The 20,992-nt window shown below is 44.6% G+C and overlaps 1 protein-coding gene across 1 annotated transcript in view; it reads right to left on the reverse strand.

Moving 5' to 3' along the window:
• Positions 1-20,992, reverse strand: part of fbn1 (fibrillin 1) — a 64,434-nt gene that overhangs the window by 32,105 nt on the left and 11,337 nt on the right. Inside the window, exons 7-31 of the mRNA XM_071528979.1 lie at positions 19,553-19,750; positions 17,622-17,747; positions 15,923-16,048; positions 14,312-14,464; positions 13,935-14,195; positions 13,131-13,283; positions 12,913-13,032; positions 12,695-12,820; positions 12,371-12,493; positions 11,017-11,139; positions 10,038-10,190; positions 9,416-9,469; positions 9,109-9,234; positions 8,881-9,006; positions 8,650-8,769; positions 7,605-7,742; positions 7,430-7,480; positions 7,180-7,305; positions 6,123-6,350; positions 5,845-5,970; positions 4,687-4,815; positions 3,672-3,797; positions 2,349-2,474; positions 2,111-2,233; positions 274-399 (exon numbers count right to left, since the gene is read on the reverse strand). Coding sequence (XP_071385080.1) covers positions 274-399; positions 2,111-2,233; positions 2,349-2,474; positions 3,672-3,797; positions 4,687-4,815; positions 5,845-5,970; positions 6,123-6,350; positions 7,180-7,305; positions 7,430-7,480; positions 7,605-7,742; positions 8,650-8,769; positions 8,881-9,006; positions 9,109-9,234; positions 9,416-9,469; positions 10,038-10,190; positions 11,017-11,139; positions 12,371-12,493; positions 12,695-12,820; positions 12,913-13,032; positions 13,131-13,283; positions 13,935-14,195; positions 14,312-14,464; positions 15,923-16,048; positions 17,622-17,747; positions 19,553-19,750 — 3,387 coding nt within the window. The remainder of the gene's footprint in view (positions 1-273; positions 400-2,110; positions 2,234-2,348; positions 2,475-3,671; positions 3,798-4,686; positions 4,816-5,844; positions 5,971-6,122; positions 6,351-7,179; positions 7,306-7,429; positions 7,481-7,604; positions 7,743-8,649; positions 8,770-8,880; positions 9,007-9,108; positions 9,235-9,415; positions 9,470-10,037; positions 10,191-11,016; positions 11,140-12,370; positions 12,494-12,694; positions 12,821-12,912; positions 13,033-13,130; positions 13,284-13,934; positions 14,196-14,311; positions 14,465-15,922; positions 16,049-17,621; positions 17,748-19,552; positions 19,751-20,992) is intronic.

A 20,992-nucleotide genomic window follows, 5' to 3' on the forward strand; every position in this document is an offset into this window, starting at 1 on the left:
CTCCCTGCTCGACCCAACCGACACAATGTTCACTGTCTTCTAAATCAACAACAACATAACTCACTCTCTCTCTCACACACACACACACACACACACACACACATCTGAATCATTAAGTCCTATTCTCATGACTCATATCTTGGACAACCTTTAAGATGATCATTACGTCGTTAGAGTAAATCTCGAAGAACCCCCCCCCCCCCCGGATCTAACGAGCGCTGCAGAGGGTGTAGCTGCCGTGTTTTATTGTGGTCGTAAATGTGCATCCGTTACCCAGGCAGGTCTTCATATCCTCAGACGACATGAAGCCGTCGAAGCAGAGACACTGGAACGTCCCTGGAGTGTTGGTGCACTGGCCTCCATCACAGATGTCCGGGCTCTCCTCACACTCATCAATGTCTGGGGTGGGGGAGAGAGAGAGAGAGAGAGAGACAGAGAGAGAGAGAGAGAGAGAGAGAGAGAGAAAGACTTTATTTGCCATCTATAACAAGTACATTACAATACATATTACGGACAGAGCATGTCCGTAATAACAAAATACCACAATATCAGGACAGTAACCACATAAACACAACAGTAACAACAACAGCAGCATGACAATGACAAGAACATACAGTAAAGTGCTGTAAAATGTTACTTTAGGCCAATGGTCCTAAACCTGTGGGTCGGGACACCCCAGGGAGTCGTAAGATAATTTGGGGGGGTCGCAAGGTGATTTATGAGATAGGAAAAAAGCATATTTCTACTATAAAAATGTATTATCTGTGTATTTCCTTATTAATTTTCTCTAATTTGTGCTTTTTTTCTTGTGAAATACCAAATCGTTTTCAGCTTCTCTGCCTCCTCTGATAATGAATCAAATGAAACAACCTGAAAAGGGAAAATATTTTTTTGGCTGAACTTGTGACTTGTGCTTTAGGCTACCATAAAATAAAATCAATGAAAAAGCAGAAAAAGTGCAGTGCATAGGAAAATGCATGCAGGAGGAGGAAGTGCACTAGGTGTTCATATTGCACACTGCTTGGGGGTAAAAACTATCCTTACAGCTGGTAGCGTGGGCTTTAGTGCTGTGGTATCACTTACCGGATGGTAACACATCAAAGTTAGCAAGTGAAACCACCTTTTTAACTCAATGGTATATTTCGCCTCCTCTCCCGTATTGCAGAATTCAAGAGAGGAAAATTCTGGTTGCTATTTATATACTCATAAATCTGCAAGTTCACACCAGGACAGGACTTGTGCAGCTGAGGAAAAGAAAGGTCTTTTTCAATTCTTCTTTTTGCTTGAATTACTCCCAAGTTACATCTTGGTGTCTTGCTCTCTGTCTGTCTGTTTATCTCTGGCAATGATGAGAATGGGAGTCATGGATTTAGAGATAAGTCTTTTATCAGGTGAAAACAGATGAGTGGGTCAGAGGTCACTGCAGCTGGACTCAGTCTGTGAGCATTTTTATGTCTGAAAAGCGACTAGCAACAAATCTGGCGACTTTTTCTGACCCTGGGGAACAATGTTAAAGTGTTGAATCCCAAAGCATTTGCCAATAAATTGCTCTACTTGCTTGTCATCCAGAGAGGTCTAATGATCACAGCGCTTCCCACACACAGCGTAGCCCCCCTCCCTCTGCTGCGAGCGGAAACTATAGGTTATATATTAATATGCAAATTAGCATATGACATCATCCGGCGACTTCTAGCAACTTTTTGTGCAGCCAATAGCTACTTTCCTTGGAAACAAGTTGGCAATGCTGCTGCTGACCACTGTACACTCGTTTTGACCATGAGCCAATCAAATCACAGCAAAACAACCACTCTGCATCAAACAGGCTCTTGATTTGCTGTATCTATAAAGCAGTTAAGTCTAAACTTCTGCAAATTTGACATATTTCTATGAAAAATGTGTAGTAATTATTTTGGTTGGTAAACCTTTTATTGGGAGGTTATTTTTTTTCGTTTGCCAGTCCTTGGCAGGTGTGCCAAAAAGTTAATTTAGGACACTGCTTACTAACTTCCTAGTATAATACTCAGGCAAAGGCAGAGAGAAGGATGGCAGATGACAGACAGACAGAGACAGACAGACAGACAGACAGACAGACAGACAGACAGACACTGACCGGTGCAGCTCCTCAGATCAGGCATCAGGGCGTATCCACTGTGGCAGCTGCACTCATAGCTTCCCTCTGAGTTGGTGCAGAAAGTCTCACAGCCACCATTCTCAATGGTACACTCATCAATGTCTGGGAGATAGAGAAACACACTGTCACATACTGCTGCTGCACAACCTTCACAATGAATCAATAACGAAAACATGAACATCCATGTATTGAAATAAGTCCTAAGCTTAGTACGCACCAACACAGTCCAGTCTGTTCTCAGTAGATTTGTACCCTGTGTCGCAGGTACACTGGTAGCGGCCAATCATGTTGACACACTGGCCGTTCCTGCACAGCTTATCGCTCAGCTCACACTCATTGATATCTGTGGAAGAACAAATGAAAGCAATTATCAAACTCTTACACACAATAATGAAAAATAAGCGTGTAAGGATGAACAAATGGTTCCAATAGCATCAAGCTAATGGACATGAATTCCCCGCTGAGAAAGTCTGGATGGAGAAAGTGAGTAAGTCACACGCTCCCCTCCTTCAATCAACAGCTGTCGAAGTGCCCTTGAGCAAGGCATGAAACCCCAACTGCTCCCAGGTGTGAGTGTGTGCGGGGTTGTAACAACTATTTAATTGGGAGCCAGCCTGGGTCCTGTGGATCACACTGGAGGCCACTATGCTGGAGTGTAATTGTGCACTCAATAGCAGATGTTTCATAATGGATCCTGCCCCTAATGTTGATAAGTAGGAAATTTTCAGAAATCTGACAAGGTGACTTAACATCATCTCAGCTCTTTAAACAATGGCATGATAATGGGGATGAGAATGACAGTTTTCAGTAATACTTTCTTTGCTTTTATTCCTTGAACTGGTAATAAAGAAAATAAATGGGCTTAAAGGCTAGTTAATACGCATGAGGTCATGGACTGAAACCTCCACACGCTTCATTAGGTCACTGCAATGACATTCAGAGAATAATGAATAATCAGCTCAGTGCTGTAAACTAATCATGGGAGTCGTGAAACTGTAGAAAGCAGTGGGAAAGTCAGGCTCTTCTCTTGTCTTTACCATGGCCTGATCCAAGCGGACCCTTCTCAGTACACAAACACGTGCACACACACACGTGCACAGTGCACACATGCATAAATACAAACTCTAGTCTACAATCTCTATCACCCCATCTATCAAAGAATATACATCCCGCACATTAATATACACAGACCCGACTCCAAACACACCCACCCCCACACACACACAGACCCAGCTAGCCCACACACAGAGACAGATGTGGAAAGATGAGGGGTGGGGGGAGTGGGTGTCCCAAGCTCCCCTGTCACTCAAACAGTCCGACGCCTTCTGCTCGGTGACAAACTAACACCACTTACCATCTTCTTTCCACCCTCTCCGTCATTCTTTCATCTTTCAGAGAAACCAGAGCGCAAACCGCAGTATGCCTCTACATTCTTCAACTCAGATTCCTCAGAGAGGAGAGAAGAGCAGGAAGGAGGGAAGCACTCTGAAGAGAGGGGCGAGTCCATCCGACTCTCCTCTCCGATGACCTCATCACTCACCTAGACAGGCCGACCCGTCGGGCGCGATCTCGTGTCCGTCTGGACACACGCACTGGAAGCTGCCCTCCGTGTTTACACATTCGCCTCCACGGCACAGCAGAGGGTTCCGCTCACACTCATCGATGTCTGACAGGGGGGGAACACACACACACACACACACACACACACACGCACATAAGGTGTTAGGCCAGCCAAAGTAATGAGACTCTCCGTTTTGTATGTATAAATTCTCCCAGGAATTCAATCAAAAGGCGTCAAAGGCAGACCAGACCAGAAATAAAGCATTAAGTATTTTCACAGATGGCAGAACATTAGGACTTGTAACTGCATATAAAAATCATTTTGCTGGGCAGCTGATTGTGTGTCCCTTGTATGCAAGTCAAGTATGTAATAAAGTACAATTATCTTTAAGACATCATAGAGTGGTTTTGTGAAGGCGAGGGATCGTGGCAAGAGTTGGGCTGCAGAGACTAGAGCTCTCAACAAGCCACAGGGGTTACAATAAAGGCAGTTAAGCTCTCTCGCTCTCTCTCTCTCTCTGTCACACACACACACACACACACACACACACACATATATTCACGCACACACACAAACACACACAGCCTGCAAATTTCAGATTACATCAGACGTCTAAACAGTGAGTTCCAGGCCTGGCATGTTGGCCCAAGCACCTCATCCAGGGCTTATGGGCCCAGAGGGAGGGGGGAGATGGCTTGGTAGGGTCTGGGACTGGGACTCGGCCTGTGCAGTGAGCCTTCCCTACACTTACAGCCCCTTTATAGGTTGGCACAGCTCTCCGCTCTCAGATGCTGCCACTTTAACAGGGTGTGAGAGAGAGTTGTTAAGGAGATCAAGTTTCCCACTCATGTCCTTGTAGACTAAATATGATTTCACATGAACTGCTCCGTCTCTGCATGTAAGGGGATAACTGGACTAGATGATCCCAAGCTGAAAAGGGAGATTTGTTGTATAGTATCAGTGAGTGTGAAGTGTGTGAAGATGTATCACTCACCCATGCAGTTTTTCATCATCATGAAGCCACTCTCATATCCTTGGAAGCACTCGCATTCAAAGTCTCCGGGCGTGTTGACGCATGTGCCCTGTCCACACAGGTCCGGAGAGATGCGGCACTCGTCGATATCTACGGGGAAGGAATGCAACAACGCTCATCTCAGCGCATAGCATGGGAATATTTATCTTTTAAACCTGGCTAACATTCACTCCAGCAGAGAGATTAATTCGGAGAGTGTGCTATGTTTATAATAATAACAGAAATCATCTTTATTTGGATGGTGACAGATAAGATCAACTGTAAAAGCAATAAAAGCAGGTATGAAATATAAAAGCAAGGCAAGGGCCATAAAAGAGAGGTCAAAAATATTTAATGAAAAGTCATTACATAAAAACAAGTCTATAAAATGAGTTTTAACAAGTGGTTTAAAAGATGATAGAGAAGTAGCCAGCCTAACTCCTCAGGCAGGTCATTCCAAAGTCTGATGCCAAAGATCTGACCGCCTTTTGTTTTTATTCTTCATTTTGGAGCAGCCAATAGAGGCCTGCCAAAGGACCTCGATCAGGCTGCAATCTGGCACACATGGGGTTACAAGGTCTCTGATATTACTTGCTTTAGATGTAGAAACATATAAATTGCTTTAGAATAAAGCCATGGCCCTGGCATTTCAACTGGGAATGGTGTGTGTACACTTCAATACACAGTAATGTAGCTAACCAGACTGCAGGGACCGGCTCCAACAAGCCCCAAGCAGCCAGACTCCCATTAGGCTGAATGAGCTGAATGTAGGCAAGGGCTTTACACCACTTTACTGTAATTAGTGTTGGCAGAGGGCTTCAGAATGAGGGATTGATGGAGAACGGCTAGACTTGTAGAGATATAGCGGAGCTGGGAAATGCGATAGCTGATGTTTGGCAACCATTCTGGCCAAAAGTAGCAGCCACATATATGGTATCTGGTACGTATCGGCAGTGGATGAAGTGCTAACCCCTAAACAACTTCAGAGTTCAAGGTCAAGGCTTTGTAGTCATTTACTCATCATTGTACAGTCTAGATATGAGCTAAAATTCACATTTGTCAAAGTCAGTGGTTTTGACACCTCATGAAAAGTGCTCTATAAATCCTTTCGGCTCAGAGTGAACTCTGCGTTGCACTCACCAGTGCAGTTCCTCTCGTCCGAGTCCAGAGCGTAGCCATTGTCACAGCGACAACGGAAGCTGCCGATGGTGTTTCTGCACCTTCCATTCGTGCACAGGCTGTTTATCATCCTGCACTCATTTATATCTAAGGGAGAAAGATGGAGTAGAGAGAGAGAGAGAGAGAGAGAGAGTAAGGGAGGTGAGAGAGAGGAGATGCAGAGTTTAGTTTAAAAGTCCATATCTCTGTATCTATGAAACAGCCTAAGCAGCCTCTGCAGTCTGTGGAGTGCGCAGTACCTTTGAGGAAGGGCCTCCCGTTGATGAAGTCTTTCCCGAGGGAGAATCCCGGGCCACGAGGACAGAGCTGGGAGTAGTCCGAAGAGCCCTTCTCTGGACACTCGTCACACTCGGGGCCCCAGGCCACTCCCACCGAGCAGCAGCAGGCGTCCACGCGGTGCTTCCCCGGGATGGGGGTCCCACAGCGCTCGTCGTCGTGGGTCAGGTAGCACTGCTCCGTACGCAGGTCTGGATGACGCAGACACAGATTTTACAAACACTGCAAAAAAATCGCTATCTTAACAAGTCATTTAATCTATTATTGAGTCCTGAAATTGTAATTTTCTTAAAACAAGTGAAGAAATCTGTCAGTGGGGTTAAATAATTCCACTTGTTTCCAATGCAAATCAAATCAACCGTCATTTTCTTGATAGTAGTGCAGTGATCTGCCTTATGCTGACTTGTTTCAAGATATTGACACTCATTTCTAGAAAATTCCTGAAACAAGTGAAACTGCATGGGAAAGTGGAGTGATCTCTCCCTATTGGCAGAATTTTTCTCTTGGTTTAAGAAAAATAAGATTTGAAGGCTGAATATGAGACTAAATGACTTGTAAGATGGATGTTTTTCACAGTGAATATGGCACCTGAGCGCTCTAAATTCCACACTGAATGCACAAGCATGTATTTTCTCTCATAACTCACTAGCCAACAGAAGATTGATAAACTGGTACATTTTTATTTACTTAACTTGACCACTCTCCAAATATCCACCAATGCCTTTAGTTTAAGATCACAGTCCTGCATTCTTTTTAAAGTTCCCAGAATCAGTTTTTGGTGAAAAGGTATTTGATTATTTTGCAGGTCCTTGAACAATCTCCAGTCAAAACTCCAGCTTGACCATTTTATTTCCCTGAATCATTTCAAACAAATTATTCACAGCCTGATGCAAGATGTGAGTTCCTGTTTCTGCCACTCACACACACACTACAGATGTGACACGTATGGTTTAGGATGACACTGAGATAGTATCACACACACACAAACCACACTCGCACTCACACACACATGATACCCACCGATGCATGTCCTGCCACTGGCATCTACAGTCATTCCCGAGGGACACTGGCAGATAAAGGAGCCCTGTGTGTTGACGCACTTCCCATTGACGCACACCCTGGGGAACACCTCACACTCATCCACATCTGACAACAGGCAAAGAAACAACGGAGCAACATCAGTCCCATCAACACCAATACAGAATTCCACATAGTCGCAATCAAATACAATTCTGACTTCTTAATTCTGTGGCATGATAGCAGAACTTACCTTCACAGACGTTTCCTTTGACTCTAGCATAGCCTTTACTACAGAATGAGTCTGAAAAAGGAAGGAAAGCACACAATGCGATCAGAATGACCCAACAATGTTATATTGTAAATGAAATGGGTAAACCTTATGGGGATCTGCTTGTTGACCAACTTGGTGGCAACAGCCATCTCACCTCGTTCACACCGGGCACACGGGCTGCCCCAGGCCTCTCCCAGCGTGGCACAGCAGTGGGACTTGAGCGTCGCCCCGTTGATGTTCACCTCACAGCGATCATTGACGATCTTCAGCCAGCAGGTGCCCTTACTGGTCTCTGTTTCATGAAGCAAGATCTTATTGCTTAGATGCCAGACATTCAGTTACAAAGAATGAACATGTTGACCCACCTACCAAAATATGTTAATATGTTATTTAGTGTTTTCAATTTTGCATTTTCTTTCATCTGATCTCCATACGCCTTACTTTTTTTTTGTTCTTATCCAGGGTGATTTACGATAAGTGCAAAAGTAAAATAAGTGAACATTCCTCAAGTAGCCAGATAGTTCAGAGTGCTATGAAAACAAAAAGTGCAGTAACATTAATCAAGAAAAGTAAAGTAAGAACATCCCTCCTATCAGCAGTTATGTTAGGTCGACAAGCAAGTGTAAGTATAATAATATACTAACATAAAGACATAGTAACAACAACAACAACAACAACAACAAACAGACTGCTGATTGACTCCTAACTACTAGCTACAGAACAACACTTTCATCTCTCAGTTTGCTAAAAACAAGTACTTAATGTCAGAGAAACTGGCCCAGGTCTGGCTACATTTTACTAAAATTGATGTTGACAGTGCGGGGTGCAATATTTGTGAAGAAAACACCTGAAACCTAATGGAGCACGTAACAGTGCACAATGTTTTTTAAGCCATATTTATCTGCATATTACATAAATGCACAGACAATTTACTAGCAATAGATATTCTTGATATAATTCTAAATATAAAGTATTGTTGACATAGTTCTAAATATTTTGAATTTAAGCTATTACTGTAAAAGTTATAATAATGTCTTGAATATGATCGTTTTGATTTAACCGAAGTGTGATTTTCTTTTTTATTATAAAATTGCATTTTGAATAAATAAACACTTTGTACCATTTTGGAATTTTGGTGCCATCAAATTCATTGAAGTTGAAAAGGAACCAGCAGCACTCAGACATCGGCGCTCACTCACCTATACACTGCAACCCAGAGCTGTCCAGCGTGCTGCCCGACGTGCACCAACACGCAAAGGACCCTGGGGTGTTCCTACAGTCCCCGTTCACACACGGGTTCGACTCACACTCATCGACATCTGCGGGAGACAAAAACAGATATCTGAGTTTTTTGCACACCTAACATGACTGATACATCAGTTTTACTGCGATGCAGTGAGTGCGTCAGGCAGAGAGAATGAGCCCCTGACCCTCGCAGACGTCCGTCTCGGAATCGAAGCGGAATCCAGTGGGACAGTGACAGGTGAAGCTGCCTGGTGTGTTTCTGCACAGGCCGTTTTCACACAGCAGCCTGTTTATCAGACACTCGTCAATATCTGAGGAAAAAGGCAGACGGAGAGACATGAGGACTTTCAACGTATTGCTTTGATATCAAACTTGAATTCCAAGTGGAGGACGTTATACAGCAGTTAACCTACCGACACAGTTTTTTCCTGTCACGTCTACCTCAAAGCCTTCATTGCAATTGCATTTGTACGTCCTCAGCATGTTCTCACACACTCCGTTCTGGCAGAGGTCAGGGTCGAGGGCGCACTCATTAATATCTGAGGAGGCAGAGAATAAGCTGTTGAATGTCAGGGCAAGAAGAGTCTATTAGCAGTATGATTTATTTGGATGTGTTTGGTTTCTGCAAGGTCTCTGTGTTTTAATACCAGAAAATCTAATTTTACACTCACACACACATACACACACACACACACACATGCACACACACATGCACATTACCTCTTCCATCGCCGGTCGTGCCGAGGTCATTAGTGCACAGAGCCAGGAACTCAGCTGCAAGACAAACACACACAGCACGGGTTAATAAAAAAACAAAATGAAATAACAGCGTTTGAGAAAATATCACATTTGCCAAAATCAGAGAAATCTCAAAGCAAGACATTTAATACCATGTCATTATCCATTTCCATGCTTTCTCATTTAGCCGAGATGTATATAAAACGGTCTCCTTAATGTGGTGCAGCTCTGGCGTCGTTTGATATAGAAACTTTAATTGGCAGGACTAATGAGAAGTGACTGGCTGACGGATGTGTGTGTGTGTGTGTGTGTGTGTGTGTGTGTGTGTGTGTGTGTGTGTGTGTGCTAGCTGTGGCCATCTCTGGCAAACAACTTAAGTCGTGACTTCATCGTCACCATTCCATCATTTATGAAATCCAAGTTGATATGACAGAGAAGACAAAGCTTTTGATCTGGTCGCCATGAGTTTTACAGGTGTGTTTTGAATTTAACACAAAGCTCTGTGTGTGTTAGAGAGTCTCGGTGAGTGTGTGTGTGTGTGTGTCTCAAGGGGCAGGAGGTGGTTCCATATGTGTGAAGGGTGGAGTGATTTGAATATCCGTACCAGAGCTTTTTGGTGGGCAGGGCTGGCACGGCTCTCCGAAGGCGTATTCTGTACTGGCACAGCAGCACTCCGACTTGGTCACAGCTCCAAATAAAGGCCTCACACACTGTCCCCGCTTGTAGCCGCCGTAACACGAACTGCGCATATGTGTGTCTGTTTCAGATGGACAAAAAGATAGAGAGAGAGAGAGTGTGTGAGAGAGACAGTGGGAGAGAGTGAGAGAGAGTAACAGAAGGTGAGAAAGAGAGAAAAGAGATAGAGACAGGTGAGGTGAGGTGACAGTTCTAGAAAGGGAGAGAGAGAGAGAGAGAGAGAGAGAGGGAGAGAGAGCTAGAGAAAGAGTGAAAGAGAGAGAGAAAGGGAGGCACGAGTCCCTGGCTCCAATAAACAACAACACTGGGAAAATAAACGGTTGTTCTCTCTCCATAATATCCAGGGATTTGAGGCATTCTCCTGCGCTGATATCATCCTGAGCGAACTCACCCAGACAGAACAACAGCGTTTCAACACTTCCCACACAATGCACAAAGAAATGTCATTGGGGGAACGCAGGAATGTTGAAAATAAAGGCATAAACAGATCTGCTCTCCTAGTGCCAGTCGGAGGGTCTGGAGCACGAGGTGGGAGGGAAGACAAACATAAAACATAAGGGCCGCAGGCGATCAAGATCAAAATGTCAAAAATCAATAGGACTATTGACTGTGACTGTGAGCATCTGGCTGCAACAGAGCAACAGGATGCGCCGTCAGTAAAATTTATTGTTATCGTATTGTTCCCAGCTTGATGACATTTACTTTTGCTTATTTTATCGCTGAAAGCTGAAAATATTTGTACTGCGGTTATTCTGGCTACAGCGGGCGGAGATACAGAAGTGGAGACGAGCAGGGAGATTAGTGTCTGTCATGGTAACGAAAGTGAATAAATGGGCCGATCGTTGAAAAACAATGGGGCACAGAGCATCAGCCGGATGGTTACTCACCAACGCAGACCCGTCCGTCCAGCCCCACAGCCATTCCAGGCATACACTCGCAGCGGAAGGATCCCTCCGTGTTGACACAGTGGCCGTTCATACACATGCCCGGTGTCTCACACTCATCGATGTCTGGCGGCATGGCGACAGAAGACAACATGGCAGAACCAGGGGGTTAGGGAAGGTCACATCACAAACCGCTGTACTCCTGTTCGGCTAGTTGTATGTCTTCAGCACGCTAATTATTTCTGAATACTCCCTCTCTTCAAAAATGAATGGTAAGAGGCTATAACCTATTAAAATAAATCATTTTTTTACTAACGCGGCGGTTACTAAAGTACTCAGACATTTGCTTCATTGAAAAGTACAGCCAAAACTGTAACACAGCTTGAGCTTTATGACCTCAGTTAAGAAAACAGCCTTCCTCTCCCCTTGATCCCATCAGCATATTACAATAATTATCATAATGAGCGTAAACAATGATATGGCATGCGTGCATATGTATGCGTGTGTGTGTGTGTTCTGTCTGGGTGCGTTGGGGGACAGAAAGCCATTTTCCTCAGCTGTAGATGGAGATGAGGCCCCGCAGCCCCTCCAGACTACACATTTCATTAATGACTGCGTACATCAGCACCCTTCGCCCACGCCCTACTCTCTTATTTATTTATTCAGCTATGACTTAGCCAGGTCGGTGTCTCTGAGATCAAACGTCTGTATCCGAAGCCACATGGTACAAAATGGCTGCAGGTTACAACACACTGGAAGAAACACCATTCTTCAGGGGCTTTTTGTTGACTAAATAGGGTTTTATAGAACCGTTAGCATTTGAATAACTACTTGAATTAATTAATTTCTCTTCAATGCTATTTGAAGAATCATTTATGGCTGCATGCAGCATCTGATGTTGCCATATAGAACCAAATGGTAGTTTTCTTTGACGGTTTGGCTTATCCTGGTGTAACTTTGTATCTTCCAATCAAAGCCAACATGCTTCTTCCATTTCATGGGAAGTCCCAATCCTTTTTTTCTAGCAGTGAACAAGTTTAGGGAAGGCTGTCTGCTTAGTGCCTCTCAGAGCAGGAGGGCCCCAACTCCCCACATGTCCAGCTGGCCTGCCAGGATGCTCAGGGATTTTTCCAGGGCTTTTAGGGGGATTTTTGCTCTGTGTGCTAAGACGCACATAATAGAAGCACTAACACGCCAGAAAAGTAGCCACCTTCCAGGCTAGCTAAACACGCTGGTCAAAACAAGCTGCTCAAAAAACATATGCTAGTGATCCAGCCAGTAAATGTGAGAATGTAGAGATGTGTAATTGTTCATCAGAAATGGTGCTGACTGGCTGTGGGCCGTCTAACAAACACACCTACACACATGCGTCCGCTTGTGTCCAGCAGGAAGCCTGGTTTACAGATGCATTTGAAGCTGCCATCTTCATTGATACACAATCCATTGAGGCACATGTTCCTGATCAGACACTCGTCCTGGTCTGGGGAAGAACACAAACAAAGTGATAGATTTCAATTCACCTAGAAAATGGTGCAGTGGTTTAGTTTTTTAAACCATCGCCTTCAACAAGTCCATTACAAATTTCACACATTACACATGGCCATTACACACAAATACCCTTAAAATGTGTCTCTACTCAATAAATGTACATGTCAGAACTTGACATAGACATGAGACAGACCTTGACAGTTTCTGCCATCTGATGAGATCTCAAAGCCGGCGTTGCAGACACAGTGGAAGCTGCCTTCAGTGTTCACACAGCGGCCGTTGTTGCAGATCCGCCCATTGGCCACACACTCGTCCAGATCTGACAGACACAAATAAGTACAGTTAACAAACACTTACTCTTTGTCTCTTTGTGTGTGTGTGTGTGTGTGTGTATGTGTATGTGTATGTCACCTCGGCACTCTGTCCTGGTGGCAGTGGTCTGGAATCCAGCAGGACACTGACAGATGTAGGAGCCGGGGGTGTTGACGCACTCTCCATGTGCACACGGGTTCCTCTCACACTCATCGTCATCTTTGAGAACAAACATAAAGCACATAAGCCTTCATTACCTTCATGCACCTCCATTTTGGTGCTCTGTAAACTTGTTCCTCCGTCTCTGAGCCGCTTACCGATGCACTCTCCCCTGGCATCCAGTCTGAAGCCCATGTTGCACTCACAGCGGTATCCAATGCCCGGAGTGGGGATACACCTGCCATTCAGGCAGAGGTTGCGGTAGGCCTGGCACATGTTGGTGATATTCTGGGTTTGGATAATAACAGGGCCTGACAGAAACATTCACACATATATAGCATCTATAAAATGCAATGACAACAAATCCACAGCATCTCTGTATTCCTCTAGCATGCTACCCGAAGAAAGTAAAGTTTGGCATATTAATGTGCAATATATTTTTTCCAACAGCAATTGGGTGAAATGTACTAACAATCTGCATATATCAAACAACATATTCAAAGAACTGTAACATCTTGCATTCCTGCAAATTCCAAAAAACATTTGGTATGCATGTTCAAAATGAGGGTCCTTGCTTGTTGAAACATTGGTTTTGACAATAAAATTTGTTGCATTGGAGCTATGAGTGTGCAGAGACGTTTTTCATTTTGATGAATTCTGCTTCTGCCAGCCAGCACCTCACCAGTACGGCTGTGCGTCTGCACTTCTTTTTCAAATTGGAGGTCTGGTCATGAATACCAGGTTTTATGGTCAAATCTACATGAAGTCTCAGCCATTATGGAAAAGGTAACAACCACACAAACACATAAAAATAGATTACGTGTACTAATATATTTGATTGGCTGAGAGATGTGTGTGGTATTTATGTCATCTATTAGTCAATTTTAAAATGCCTTAGCAGAAGAGATTCCTTACCTGTAGTCAACAAAAGTACCAACCACAGGAAGCAGAAAGTAACACACCTGGTGCAGGAGCAGGTTGTATGGGTAGTCCTGGAAACGGGCCTGGAATTTGTCCAGGAATCAAGCCAGGAACTTGGCCTGGAATTTGGCCGGGAAAATGTATGGGTACTTGGCCGGGAATTTGACCAGGAGTTTGGCCAGGAATTAGGCCAGGAACTGGGTAGATCCCGGGAATCTGGGGGCCCCCGGGGACGTGACCGGGAATCACCCCTCCACCGGGCCCAACACCAGGGACCTGGATGCACAGCTTCTGGTACTCCTCTAAAATACAAGTGTGTGACAGAGAGAGAGAGCAGGAGATTAACTGTGTGTTGGGACATGAAGCAAGAGACTTCTAGAGACTTCAATCATGCCATGTGAGCGGGAGTGACCCTCACCTGTTCCACGAATGGGACACATTTCAGGGGTGGAGCCGTCAGACCAGCAGCGCCCACTATCACAGCAGCACTGCATCTTGGTCAAGAGCTGGGAGTTTTGGTTGGCACAGCGCCCGTTCAGCAGGCTGGCATAGCAGTACCCACCACGAGCATCTGGGAGACACAACACAGCATCAAGTCAGATGAAATAACCACGGTACATGTCATATGGCATATGTTATCTGCATGTTTAGCAAACTGGCAAGAGTACAGTCACAAAACAATCGCTGCTTCAGTTTTTCCATCTCTTGGAAGATAAAAGCCACTTCCAATGGCCATCACTTCCTAGTTATGAGAACCTGTCATATCCTGTAAATCCTGGCACTATACATCAGCATGACTAACACTCTGGTTCCCTGTTCACATAAATATATCATCTCTCGTTTCACCCCAAGCCCATCCAACTTGTTCACGTGGTGACACTGAGAGGCTCCACTAACGATTGCTTGGTTAAGTTCTATGAGAAGTGAAGCCAGCTCCGGGTTGGTTAGAGGAAAAAACAGTCGGGCCCTGGAGGGGCCGGTGTGGATGTTCCTGCTAGAGTGTTGCTGCATGGGAAACAGACTAAGATGTTTGGCACAACAGTCTCTCTGGAGCGGAAGACTCAGACATTCCTTCCTCACAAACATCCTCTCCTAGGGGGGTGCTGTGTGTGTGTGTGTGTGTGTGTGTGTGTGTGTGTGTGTGTGTGTGTGTGTGTGTGTGTGTGTGTGTGTGTGTGTATGTATGTGTGTGTGTGTGTTTGCATGTGTTCATGTGTGTGTGCATGTGTGTATGCCTGTGCGTGCATGTGTGTGTACATCAAATGGGCCACTGTGACCCAAATTCCTCTCAGGTCCATTTTGGGTCAAACTGAGCTGAACCTGCAGTGATTTACCGACTCTGTGTGGGTGTGTTTGTGTGTGTGTGTGTGTGTGTGTCTGTGTGTGTGTATGTGTGTGTGTGTGTGTGAATATGAATATACACATGGTTTTTCGACCTCCCACGATATGGATCACTGGTGGTGTTCACTGACACAAACACACAAACAAACACACACACACACACATTTGACTCCTTCCAGCCACTGCGTGACTGAACCATGTCACCTGAGTGAGTGAATGGGCCTGACAGACGAAAGCAGTCGAGTCGGCCCTGTGGCCTCTGTCTCTGTCTGCCTCGCCTTGGAAAGACCATCTGAGCCTCTGTTTGAGATATCAGGCTGACACTGAGCTCTTCCCCAGACCCTATAATATCCTCTTCACAGACGCAGGAATGCAGGTATCCACGGTGAGCACAGTGTGACGTTACACGTTTCTTCTCTCATCACCTCCTCTCCTCGGTTCGAAGAGAATATAGCTCATTGTTGTGGAACTAGAGGCAAGCAAGCGACTACTGACCTAAATTCTACCAGCTGGAACGTTGGATAGCTTTCAGTTCTTTCTGCACTCAGTGCCAGGCATGAAGGGAGGAGAACCAAAAAATGGGGAGGAAAGTGGAAAGAGAGCGAGGCGGCGTCTTTCTTGCTCAACTGCTTTGTCTAATATTTTATCCACACTATCAACGATTAACCAACGCAAATACAATACTTACCGATGCACCTGGAGCCATCCACTGGTGTGAAATAGCCCTGGGGACACTTGCAGAAGTAGCTGCCAACAGTGTTGGAGCATTCGCCTCCACTGCAAAGGCCTGGGATGTTAGCACACTCATCCAGATCTACAGAGGAGAGGAGAGGAGAGGAGAGGAGAGGAGAGGAGAGGAGAGGAGAGGAGAGGAGAGGAAAGGAAAGGAAAGGAAAGGAAAGGAGAGGAGAGGAGAGGAGAGGAGGAAATATGAGAGGAGAGGAAAAGAAAGAATGGAGAGGAGAGGAGAGGAGAGGAGAGGAGAGGAAAGGAAAGGAAAGAATGAAGAGGAGAGGAGAGGAGAGGAGGAAATATGAGAGGAGAGGAGGAAATATGAGAGGAGAGGAAAGGAAAGAATGGAGAGGAGAGGAGAGGAGAGGAGAGGAGAGGAAATATGAGAGAAGGAGTAAATGACGGACTGTCAGTTGTCTGACTCATAAGATTTGTTATCATTTTTCCTTTGTTTTCTTTTTCCGTTTTATTTGTTGCTGTTTAGTTTTTTGCTGATTTCATGCTGCTAAAAAGTGCACAGTAATCAAAACTGAAGATGAAACCGATTAAACTGGAAACTAACTTGAAAGTTGAACGTCTGTGAGAGTGACTAGAGCACATGCTGGCAATGACAATGGAAATAGGCATTGTCACAGGATATTGAATCCAGGACTTCTGTAGCTGCTCTGCTTCTAGGACCGCTAACCACCAACTGCACATCACAATGCACAATGTCTGTTAAGAAATATAACTTAGACCCATTTGAAATGTCTTTTACACAGTCCAGAAGTTTTCCGGCAATTATTTCTGGGCATAAAATAGCACATTTTTTACTCTGCAAATGAATGCCACAAACCCCTGCTCAGTCGGTTTCACTAGATCCCAACCCAGTAGAGTTAAGCTTGGTCTGGAAATTGTCATATGCATTTGTTAATAAGCCAATATTTTTTACAGTCTTAATATGTGGTGAAGTGAAGTGGTTCTTTATTTATAGAAGAACAGAAGAGATGCCGAGAGCAGGTTTTTATTAAAGATTTTGCTATTTTACTGAGTCTCTCAGTGGTCTTAAATTGAGAATGATGTGATCTGCCAATTCTGCCAGCCAATCAGAAATAGACTATTAGACCCTCCAGCTGAGAGAAGAATTTCTTAACATCCTATCCAATGCTGCACATGGCCGCAATCTTCACTGATTGCCGTCTCTTGACTGATATATTGACATACCAGTACACTGAAGCTGGCTGAATATCTGTTTTTTGAACACAAACATTCAAGTATTAGAGGAAACAAAATGTCCAACAAATCAAATCAGTGTTTGTTTCAAGCCTGAGGATTTTTTTTTTTTTTTTTTTTTTTGGATTAGCTTGAATCAAACAACTGAGAGAAAGCAGAGCTCGGCTTTGGTTTAATTAAACTTATTTAAAGGCAAGGGCAAAGTGGCATATGTGTGGTCTTTTGCCGCACAGTAATAATGAGGATGCCACGACCGAGGTGATGTTGACCACAACCCAACGGATGTGGTTTCTAACTCTGCTTTCGCATTGTTAATTAGGAAATTTCAGACTACTAAAGCTCTTTCAATCTGCTCAGTTATGGGGCGAGTCGTTCTGGGATCTCACGCTGGATGTCAGTCATTTCACAGTTTTAATATGATGATTTGCAGGCGTGATTCTTACCTTCACATTTCTGTGTGATCTCATTGAACCTGTGGCCAGCAGGACATTTACATTCAAAGGATCCGACTGTGTTGATACAGTTTCCTCCTTGACAGAGGCCTGGGATGGCCTGGCACTCATCCACATCTGCACATACAGAGCATACTGTTAATACCGACCCTCACACACACACACACATACACACACACACAGGACACGGATTCCCTCAGTGTATGAAATAAGAGTAACGACACAGCGGTGGCAAAATAAAGGCAGCGCAGGGTCAAGAATGCAGCACACAGACTTACACATCACATTAACACACAAACAAATCCACACATGCCTGGATACGCATGGATTGAAATTGGGTCTGTTAAACAGTCTGGCTCCGACTTTGCTGTGACCAACAGACTGACAAGGGAATGGAGAGAGAGAGAGAGAGAGAGAGAGAGAGAGAGAGAGAGAGAGAGAGAGAGGAATGTCTCCTACAGGAGGACCAGAAAGGGAAGCCAAGTCGACCAAGGAAGAAGGAGAAAGAGGGAGGGAAGAATAGTTAGAGAGCGAGAGGAAGGAGAGAAGACAGGTCTACAGTCAAACAGATGGTTATGGTTATGAGCACATACAGTAAGTAATATAGATGACGGCACTGTGCAAGCAAAGGGAGACACAATGAAGTCAGGCAGGGACTGATGACTTAGTCACACCCAGCTGATGGTCTACATTACCCATCCAACACTTTGTCTGTCCATACATCCCTTACAACACATGTGAAAACCCACACGTGAATTCAAAGCACATGTGATTTTTGGACACATGTTGGTCTTCATATGTGAACATGTGAAATTTCCCATTTCCCCATGTGAAAATTACATTTTCACCTCTGAATTGTCTCTTTCCATGTGAAGGTGAAACAAATACTAACATATATATTACATTACATTACATTACATTATGTCATTTAGAAGATGCTTTTGTCCAAAGCTACTTACAATAAGTACATTTTGTCAACAGTAGTCAAACCGACCGTATGTCTTCTCATATATCTCAGTCTATCATTGTAAAAGCAGGTGAAAACGTGATTAAAAAAAAGTGACAAATACTTTTTTCACCTATGATTTGAACATCTGAAGTAAAAACTGTCACATGTGATGTCAGAGTACAACATGAAAAAAAACATGAAAACAGCATGTGTCCAAACCACATGTGACTTTGAATTCACATGTGGCTTTTCAAGTGTGACTTTTCCTCTATCTATCCATCCATCCATTCCAACAACTTCTTCCTAAACTATCTCTAGTGGGTCATTTCTGGTGAGTCTGGGACGTCCCCACTTGAACAAAACTCCTACTATGATTTCCTGAGCCTGAGTCCCACGGTAAGATTAAATTTACTCAATTTGGGTCTGAGGCTGAAGAGCTGTAAGAACCTGTGACCTGATGCAGTGTCCCAGAGAACTGCATGTTCCTCTGGGTCCTGGCTCCGGTCCGCCTCCCCTGCAGCGGTCCTAATGTTGTTGGGTCTGGAGCAGGCAGGCAGAGGACTGTCTTACCAGAAATGAGCTCTCACACGTGGCACTGCCACTGACCCGTGTTACTGACTCTGACAGTCCCGCCGCAGTGGGTGTCTGCGGGCATTCCATACACATGTGGGGGGCGCTGCCACCCACCCCAGTTTAACCCAATTAGAACTAATCCTCTGGAAAGGGGACGGTGGGTAGAGGTGAGGGGAAGAGAGAGGGAGTGGGGTAAAACTGGACGAGGAGGGAGAGAGGTGAGGAGAGTGAAGGAGTTAAAACAGGCAGAGTGGTTGGAAGAGGCACTGGGTGATAACTTTAAATCAAGAAGGAGGGGAGAGGGAGGGAGAAACAGAATGACAGAGAGTGAGAGAGAAAGAGAGAGACTAAAAACAGAAAGAGAAATAGAGACAGTGAGAAACACAGGCCGAGACTTTACCTTGGCATGCTCCGGTGCGGTGGTTTGGTATGAACCCTCGTCGGCAGGGGTGCGGCTGGGCCGGGCACATCTCACAGGGGTGACCCCACGCCCGTCCCACTGTGGCACAGCACAGAGTCTTTGTGCACACAATGCCTGTCAGCTGTCCTTGACACATCTGGTTACTCACTGAGGCAAAGCACGGCCCGGTCCGGTAGTCTACAGAGGCAGAGCAAAGACAGGCAGGAATCTTAAAAATAATACACGCAAACATTACATTCGCTCTACAGACACTGACCAAACTTAGTCTCTCTCTTTTATTTCCAGCACTAACACTACGCAAAAAGCAAGGTTTCATGTTCTGCCCTGTCTGCAACTAAACAAATATCTGGGGGATTAGTTAAGTGTTGCATTTGACTAGCCAGTCAAGTAACATGAAGAGGAAAGAGGGAAACAACTTGAAAAAATAAATTCTATTGCTTAATTTTTTGGGTAATTAGTCATGAATGTTAGATTAAAACAATGTATGAGATATTTACAACAAAAACGGTGATGATGAAAGCCAAAGCCAAGTGTTGAAAAACTCAATTGAAAAACCTGAACTTGATTCTGCGAGCGAATGAGGGAAAACAAGCTTCCTGGCATATAAGAACAGAAACACTCAAACCTAATGTAATTTTGCACAACATTTAATGCTAATAGCTGCTACTCACTTTCATGCGATAAAAGCGCTGCACAGCAGACAGCAACACACTCTATAAAGAATGCATTGTCTGTTCCTGGCATTTTAATCGGTCTGGCTCTCAGGTGCACTGTGTGTGTGCGTGTGTGTGTGTGTGTGTGTGATAGAGAAAAGCAGAGATAGGGAAGAGGTCTGGAAAACCTTTTAAAGTAGCGTGGGCGGCTGTAGAGACAGAGTAAGTAATAGACACTAGAAAGAGTACGCAAGGACACCCACACAAGGCCAAAACGCACGAAAAATCCGTCTGCTGCGAATATTATACCGTCATTAACTTTTTAATTGTCTATACTGCGTTTTCGGGATGAAGTGGCACGCTTCTCGCCGTCTCTCCCTTAATGTGCTGCTTTGTAATTACTTTCCAGTAATACACAATCTGGGGAATAGGTCATCATTCCAAAGGCCGGTTGAGGCTGACTGACAGGGTGTGTCTATGGAACACAGTAGGTGATTTCCACACTCGCTACAACAGCCTAGAATTAAAACTAAATAGCTCGCACTAAATGCGAGAGTTACAGAGTGCGAAGAAAAATCCCTCAACCCCGATCCCTTCATCTCTCCTCCCCTTCAAACTCTGTTAAACCTGAAATCCCTCTCTATCCCGGCGCCCGCACGCTTCCATCCCTCACTTCACCCTTCCCTCCTCTCCCTCCCTATACCACTCCTTCTTAATTGCAAACTCCCCTCGGATTTAACATAATCGCAGAACCTTATCAGGCGAA

The sequence above is a fragment of the Centroberyx affinis genome, unplaced genomic scaffold (genome assembly GCF_046629955.1).
Source record: "Centroberyx affinis isolate AG114_WGS23_722 - 3 ecotype Tasmania unplaced genomic scaffold, CSIRO-AGI_Caff_v1 ptg000122l_1, whole genome shotgun sequence".
Taxonomy (NCBI): domain Eukaryota; kingdom Metazoa; phylum Chordata; class Actinopteri; order Beryciformes; family Berycidae; genus Centroberyx; species Centroberyx affinis.